Raw genomic sequence first — 8,822 nt, forward strand, 5'->3', positions numbered from 1 at the left:
AATCCTTTTTTACTTTTGAAATTGACAACTTAATAATAATAATAAAACAGGCTGTAAAAAAATTGAAAAAAATAATTATAAAACTTAAATATCTATATTATTTTAATTCACAAAAGCATAATATATATATCTTTCGAAAAATCAACCTATATTAAAAAAAATACGTAAAATCAAAACGTATTTAGCATTTTATCACTTTTACAAGCATACAAATACAAGAAATTTCACGTACAAAAATATCAACTCGCAAACATGATGCAATTTTCATGCGTAACAACATCATTATACCATGCATGATATGCATACATTTATTCTCGTTCCGTACCATTCATGATTAATATTTTTAAAAATTCACAAAAAATCAATCTGGTTTAGCTCTAAAGTTTCGAATGGTAGAGTGGGGTGTTTTGTTCATTTATTTAAAATCGTCATTTTTAAAAAATATATTTATATTAGGAATAAAATAATCTTTTATTTTAAAAAGTAATTATAGACATTGGTCCATTGTATAATTAAAATAAGGAAAAATAAGAATAAAAATATTATTAAAATACCCTATAGAGAGAGAGAGAGAGAGAAGAAACATTTTACATATTTTAATATTGATTAAAATATAAAAAAAAATATTTACTTTGTAAAAATCAATAATTCACAAAAGAGTGAAAGAATAAAACAGAAACCAGGTGAGCTTCATTGCTACCCTAAACCCAAAAGCTTCAAGCTTGGTTTCTCAAAACCCCCTCACTTTTCATCCTACTTACATTACCACCCCAACAAACTTCTTAATTATACTTTACACCCCACAACTTCTAGGTTTTTCTATTCTTAACTAGCTGTAAAAAAAATGAAACAGAGAAAAACAGAGGAGATTCCGGGGACGTAAAACCACATGCATCCCTCAGGTAAAAACTCCAATTTTTTTCCTTTTTCTTTTTACCCTGTGTTGTTATAATTTACCTCGACTTTTTTGTTTTTTTACCGTTTCTGCTTCTGCAGATCCTTGGAGCTTATGAAAGTTCCATGGAAGCCGTAAGGAACTCGAGAAGGAAGCTTTACAGTAGCTTCAAGCTCTAAAGTCATGGCGTTTACGATCTGCAACTCTGATTTCCATTCCTTCTCGTCGTGAACGAAGGCTAAGATGTGCCCATCGTCCTCCGCCGTTGCCCCTTCTCTAGGAAGAAACAGAGGCTCGCCGCCGTACCTGTCTTCGCCGTAGAGATACTTTCTGATTTCTCCGGTGGAGAGATCGACCTTCGCGAATCCAGAAACCTTTGGCCATGGTTCAGCTAGAGCAAGATAAGCGAACTGGGTTTTTCGCCCTAATTGATTTCGGTTCACCATTCCGGCTTCTAAGTTCACTTGCTCTGTTTCAGCGATGATCGGCCGACGAGTTGATTTTCCGGTGGAGAGATTCAGGCGAATTTCCGATAAGACGGATTTCAAATTCTCTTCACATTCGTTGAAAATGGAGTCCGGTGGCGTCATGCACGATCCAATTACGACGATTTCGTTAGTCTCTGGTTCTTCCCAAGCGTTCCAGAGATGGAAACAGAAGCAATCGGGAGCTTCAATCCATTTAATGGCGTTGGCGTCTGTGGCATTTTTGTCCAAAATCCCAAATCGGGAGGTTTTTTCTTTGTCGTAGACCACCGGAGATCCCCCGCGGATCATCTCCGGCAACTTGAAAACCACCTGCTGGTCTGGAATTACAACAAATTTTTCCGTAATTGCGAAATCGTGCATCATCGTCGGCTGAGGCAGGGGAATTTCAACGTCCGGTGATTTCTCCCCCTCCGCCGAGAATTTGAAGTATTTCAAATATGGTTTCTGAATTACGTCGTAGCTCAAAGCGAACATCTCGCCGGAAACAGGGTCGAGCTTTGGGTGAGCTATCATTGTGGATTTCAATTGCCCGTCGAAATCAAACCGGCCAACGGTTTTCAAATCCCCAGACGGAGTGACCCGGATTTGGTACGGCAAATCATCCTCCGACATGGCAAGAAGCCGGCCGTTAAAGTAAACCAAACCGGCGTTGGCGACGCCGATTCCATGGCTATGATCGACAAGCCCAAACAATCCTCTAGCATAGAAAAGCATCAACCGAGCTATCCCAGAGTGGCCATGGAGTTCCCCAATAGCTTTCGGGAAAACCGGCCGGCCATAAGCCCGCTCCTGAACCAGCCGTTCTGTCTCCGTAAACCGGCAAGCGTAACTAACTCTACCACCCTCAGTGAACTCCACAGCATGGACCATCCCATCGCCGTCAAACAAGTGATGACCGGAAACCGGTTCATGAAGTGGGTTGGCTCCGTTTCGCACATAAACCCCCCGAATGCAGTCGGGAACTTTCCCGGTGACCGGTAACACCTTCCGAACAGACTGCTCCGGCACAGGAGCAAAATTCCCAGCAATTTGAACAGAAGGGTCAGCCGTCTTAGGCAAGGAATGCTTCTTCTCCATCGAAACCAGAGCATCCTCAACCGCATCGAGCGCCATAGCCGCAGCTTGCTGCAAGAAATTCCACTCCTTGGCGGGCGAAGACACGGAGGGAGCAGCAACAGGTTCAGGTTTTGGCACGGCGATCTTGATGGGCGACCGAAATGCCGTCTGAGACCGCTTAGGAATTTGAATTATAGACGGAGTATGAAGCGAACAAGACACTCTGTTTCTTACACCATAATTCCTATTTACAGAGAGAATCTTCGGCATTGAAGAAGAAGAAGAAGAAGAAGCCATAATCAAAGATTCAAAAAAAAAAACAGAGCTTTGGGGTAGAGAGAATTTGTACAAAGAGAATTTAATTGAGAATTTTGTAAGGAATTTAGGAATAAGAGTGTTAGAGAGAGAGAATGAAGGAGAAGGAACGAGGAGAGGGAGAATATATATAAGGGGAAAAGATAGGGGCAAAAAGGTCAATTTTAAAAAATGTTGGAAAAGAGACCACGTGTAGGATGAGCAAAGAAAGTGAAGACTGTTAAAATTGAAATACCTAAACAAACAACCAAACTCCACATTTCTCCTTAACGGATCAATTATTTATACCGCGCTAACTTAAATATAGTTCATCGTACCTCACGTATCTATATGTAACGACACAGATTCACTACTAGTAGATATTGTTCTATTTGGTCTTTCCCTTTCAGGCTTCCCCTCAAGGCTTTAAAACGCGTCTATTAAGGTATGGTTTCCACCCCCTTATAAAGTGTGGTTTGTTTTCCTCCCAACTAATGTGGGACATCACACTGTATAATCAATATAAAAATAAAAAATAACGAGATAAAAATATAGAATTAAAAATAGATTATCTCATACGTGTTTAATAATGTATTAGATTTATATTTAGTTCGGTCTTTTCGGTTAAAATTAGTTTAAAATGGTGGAAGTTTGAATGAGGAGTGTACACTATTTTTTTTTTATATATATAGAAATTTTAATATAAAAATGGAAGGAAAAAGATGATTATTATATATTTGTTGAAAGGTAATGTAATAGAAATGTGGAAGAATGACTTTTTGACTTGATCATTCACATTGCGTGACAAATGGCATGAGCTCAGCGGCCATACAACAAATATAAAATATATATATATATTAATAATTCAATTAAAAGAAGGTAAAACTCAATTAGGTTAACGTCTCTTTTTCTTCATCTTGTTTTTCAAATTAATTTCAGGTAATAATACATTCACTACATGTCCCATGTCGGCCTCTATATCATTTGTAACAGCTCAAACTCACCGCTAACCGATATTGCTTGTTTGGGCTTTCTCTACTAGACTTTTCTTCACTGTGAGATCTCACAATTCACTCCCTTTTGAGATCCAGCATCCTCGTCGACACTCGTTTCTCCCTCCAATCGATATGGGATCTCGGTATAAGAAGAACCGGGATTGATATGGATTAGAAAATTATGATATGATAGTGTGTGAGGAGGACCCATTAAAAAAAGCATCCCTCCAAAGAGGCACCTCTCTACCCATTTATGAGGCTCTCATGAGTCAATAATAAAAACAAAACCAATCTATATCTCTCTATTCCATTTGTTCTCCATATTTCCAATCCTCACTCACATCCTTCTCTTTCACAACCCTACATTCTCTTCAATCAATCAATAAATAAACAAATTCACTAACTTTACCAATCACCAAAACCCTAAACCCATAATTCAACTAAACCCACCGCACGTTATCCGCCTAAATTCAAATCAAATCCATCGTTTCTTTGGTTCAGCTCAACTTGATTCAAACCATGCATTTGTATGTATATATGTCGAAGAAGGAAGCTATAAAAAGTGAAGTCTTGTTCGTCCTCTCGACGTCTCCATCTGGGTTGATTGGGTTGGACAAAATAATTTCTCTAAACGGACCGAATTCAAGGTACGTTGTATACACCAAGAGACTAGAAAGAAAAAAAAAGAAAGAAAAGAGAGTTGGGGAGAAATAGAGAGAATATCCATAAAGCATTGAGAAAGAACCTAAAAAGAAAAGAGAGAGAGAGGTACGTGGACGGTTGTGGTTGGTCTGTTATAATGCGGTTGGTTACAACGCGGAAGACGTTATTGGTCCCCGTTGTTCACGTTTACGTCTTCTTTTTTCCTTTTTTTTTTTTTTTTTTTTTTTTTCTTCAAATTCTGAGGGAAAAAAAAGTGAAAAAAAAAAAACCCGCGTTGTGGCCTCAATAAGCGTCTGAAAAACCGCACGCGTGGCAGTTGGTGGTTGGCAGTGAGAAAAAGCGTCACCGTCAAATGGAAAAAAAAAATTAAAAAGAAAAAAGAAAAAATATCCCACGCGCTTGCCTGCCGCCAAGTTAACAGACATTTCTTAATTATATATTTTAACAAAAAATAAATAAATTTATATTTCTAAAGAATTATATTAATAAAAGCTCTAAACTATTTTATTTAAAATTTAAAATTGATAGGTAAAGCTAATTATAATATTTTAATATATAGCCTTTGAACACTTATTTACATGAAATTTTAATTTATATCTATTTTAATACATTAAATCCTTCTAATAATCATAATATTTAAATTATTAAGCATATCTAATGTGGATATTTTTCTCAAAAGAAAATTAATTAATCTATCGCTAAAAATAAAAAAAGTGACATATAAATTGGTCTCGTTCACCACGGAATATTGTTGAATTCAAACAACTAAGATTTCAACAAACTTTACATAAATAATTGAAATCAGTCAATTCACTCCGTTCCTATTTTAATCAAACGGATTAGTCCTTAAGTTAAATTTTTTTCTCGATCATTGAATATTTCCTTTTTTATCGTTAATTTAGTAATTATCCGTGTTAAAACTAGTTGATCTCCCTTTACACGATCGATAGCATCTTTTCCATTTTGGCTCTATGAGTACGTCTCTCCCGTTTATAATTGATTCATCTTCAACACCTTCGAATTTTCGTATAAATAAATTTGTTCCTCAATCGAATATAAAATTTTAAAAACTAATACTTATAAAAATGAGACCTCACCAACAAAGTAATAATCTATGCTGTTGGTCACCTTAAACAATTAATTTTATTTATTTATTTATTATTATTATTATTATTATTTTGCAGAAGATCTCATTTCCTGAAAATCGAATATTTTCTTTCCCCCTGGTGATTAAAAATTTCAACAATAATTAGGGTTTCACACCTTCTCTCTCTACATACATACATATACCTATACATACACACATATACATATATATATATATATATAAATAAATAAAGATCTTAGAGTTAAATTTTTAATCTGTCCATATGATTGTTGGAACAACCCAAGTGGATGCTGATCATGGAGGAAACCATAATTATTGTTGCAATTATATGATGAATTAAAATCCCACATAAATAATAATCTACCACGTGATTATCCTAAATTAATTATGCTTATAATCTTATTAACTTATTTTTATATACCCATTTCACACACCAAACCCAACAAAACCATACATGTTTCAAATTTCTTTATTTTGGATCATATAATATAAAGTTTTTATATCATCAAATTTTGTTTGGCAGCATAAATTATGGGGCCAAAATGTGGAATCCCAAGTGAGGTTACCCTTAATACAAGGGGAAACATGAGACCTCACATGATTTAAGGACATCTTCCTCATCCACAACACCTAAATTTAAACCAATTAATATTAATAATCTAAATAATAACGTTGAAATTCTTCGTTTTTTTTTTTTAATTATTAACACGATTACTTGTTAAATAAGAAATTTGAATGAAGTTTATTATTATATCATTCTCATAATTGATATTTTCAAGTTTAAATCATTATCTACTTTCTTAAACTAATACCATGTTCGACATTGTTTTATTATTATTTTTTTAATTATAAAATAAGTTTTAAAATCACGTCCATGATTGGAATCTAGATCATGACCATAGTTACTTACTTGACTTGAACTGTTTCTAAAGTGAAGATCATCCCCCCATAAACGAACATGGGTCTTCTACCATGTTTTGTCCCTACTCACATGATTCTTTAGAAAATTTAAATATAAATAAAATAAAGAAAAAAAATTAAAATAATGTCTTGATTTAACCTAAAAGCTACACGGGTTTCATAGCCTTCATCATGATACCGTCGTCATTTGTACATGGGTGCCTTACCTTTACTTAAAATGTAAGATTATTTTAAGAAATAATGAGTAAGTAACCCTTCTAGGTCAGGAAATGCAAACACATGCAAAATGATATGACCTATCCTTTTAACATATCATAGCATTATCTTATGTAGTTTTCTAGTTCGGTCAAGGTTGGATGTGTTGTACGTGACGCGTGAGCATGGGTCTCACTAGGTGGACTCACAAACCCTATGGACTAAATGAGCTCTTACTGAACACTACGGAGGGAAATGGTTTGCATAATATCTTATTCAATTTATTATTATTTTACCAACTGCCGTTACACACGGTCTCGATTTACTCACCAACATGTTCTTTTACTTAGATGTGACGTAAATAAATAAAGGTGGATTTGTGGTAATTTTTGAATATTTGAATTGTGAATATGATGAAAATGTGCACATGATTGCACATGGTTTACAAGTTATTTTGGCATCCCAAGATTGATCCTTAATTATTATTTGTGCAACAAACACAAAACACAAGAACATTAATGCGACAAACTAACTTTACCTGAAAAAACTGCCGACGGTTTCCCAACTAACTCACCTCTCTTAATACTCAACTTGAATGGCTACGATTCTCAAGATTAATTCAATTAATTCGACTTTGGGTGCATGCATTTAACCTAAGTCTTCTACCAGATTAATTCAATTAATTCTACTTTAAAGGAGCTTTCTTTTATTATTATTATTATAATATATATAATATTTGAACTTGGAACATGCTCCATAACATTGTTCTAAGCTCATAATCATTAATTAAAAATTAAATCAAACTTTAGATACTCATTGAAATCTTTAAAGTCAAAAAAGTGTTAAAAAAAAGAAATTATTTCGAAAAGTTTGATAAATTTGCACTCCAAAACAAAAAAGAGGAAAAATGCAAAGTATTTGTTAAAAAGAAAATGTAAAAAGGTCGGTTTAATGATAGTTAGGTTATCTAAAATGATTTCTAACCGTCCTAATTAACGAAAGTAAACGGTATAATTAGAAAGAGGAACCGAGACCCTTTCAACAAAAGTTTTTTTTTTTTTACTTTCTAAAAACAAAAATAGGAATTTAGATTCTTTTTTTCTTCTTTGGGGAAATCAAATGAGAGCCGAACAAGTCAGCACTGACATCGACATGTGTGGTCGGGTAAAAGACATTTCACAATCATCGTACCTTTCATTACTCATTCGTTCCTTCTCTCTAACGTGTTTAGAATGGAAAATAATCTGCCACCTCCCCAACCCCTATGAACTTTTCTTGTTCAAATTAAAGTTATACCCAAAAGGGATACTACCAATCTTGAATTCCAATATCATAGTACTAATTAGTAGTTTAGACGGCACAAAGTTCTTAACTTTTTTGTTGTTGCAAGTTTAAAAGTTTGATTATTCTTTTTCAACCGTCAAAAAAGTCAACTAACGACCGATTCTTAAACTATAACACGATTGTTACAACACGCGTCTTGAAAACCATAATAAAAATAGCTTAAAGATAAGCTTTAGTCGAGAGTTAATAATTTATGTCAGTTGAGCTATGTTCATATTGGTGGAAGTACATGCATATCATTTCATTAATATATCATATTAAAAAAAATCTTGAAAGAGCAACTAAACGACAAGAACTAAAAAAGTATGACAAGGAAGGGACAAACATTCGGCACAACGAGAGTTGAACAAGTCGTGACGAGTTGAGGGGTCGAAAAGAGACGAGTTAAAAGAACGAGTCAAACAATAAGAAAAGGAAGCAATGTTGTTAGTCTTTGAAATAGTGACAAATGAGAGAAAGAGATGATAAAGTTGCTCCCATATAATTGGGGGTTGGGATAAGCCATTACAACATTATGGGCCAAGTGGGCTTCAAATGAAATGAAATGGTGGGCCCTTATTAACATTACCCATTTTATTTGGGTCCACCACCTTCCAGCCTTGACACGTGTCAAATAGAAGAGAGATTAGTTTGACCTTGACCTTAATTTTGTTGTGTGTCGGACAAAAAATAAAATCATTTTCACGTGGATTGTTTGGCGCAACTTTTTATATATTGTTTGGAGCACCAATTTTTGTCCCTAAATAAAGAAAAAAAAAATAATTAATCTTACGAATATCATATATTTCATCTCGTCTATAAGCTTAATTATTTGTTTATGTTCGTGTTTGAAATGGTTTAGTCGAACAAGCTGGGTATTCAAA

The 8,822-nt window shown here is 34.4% G+C and overlaps 1 protein-coding gene across 1 annotated transcript; it reads right to left on the reverse strand.

Moving 5' to 3' along the window:
• Nucleotides 1-658: 658 nt before the first annotated feature.
• On the reverse strand, nucleotides 659-2,833 carry LOC111792392 (9-cis-epoxycarotenoid dioxygenase NCED3, chloroplastic-like). The gene has a single exon (XM_023673805.1). The coding sequence runs from the start codon at nucleotides 2,734-2,736 to the stop codon at nucleotides 976-978; it is 1,761 nt and encodes a 586-aa protein (XP_023529573.1). The 5' UTR covers nucleotides 2,737-2,833; the 3' UTR covers nucleotides 659-975.
• Nucleotides 2,834-8,822: the final 5,989 nt, after the last annotated feature.

This window comes from Cucurbita pepo, chromosome LG01 (genome assembly GCF_002806865.2).
Source record: "Cucurbita pepo subsp. pepo cultivar mu-cu-16 chromosome LG01, ASM280686v2, whole genome shotgun sequence".
Taxonomy (NCBI): domain Eukaryota; kingdom Viridiplantae; phylum Streptophyta; class Magnoliopsida; order Cucurbitales; family Cucurbitaceae; genus Cucurbita; species Cucurbita pepo.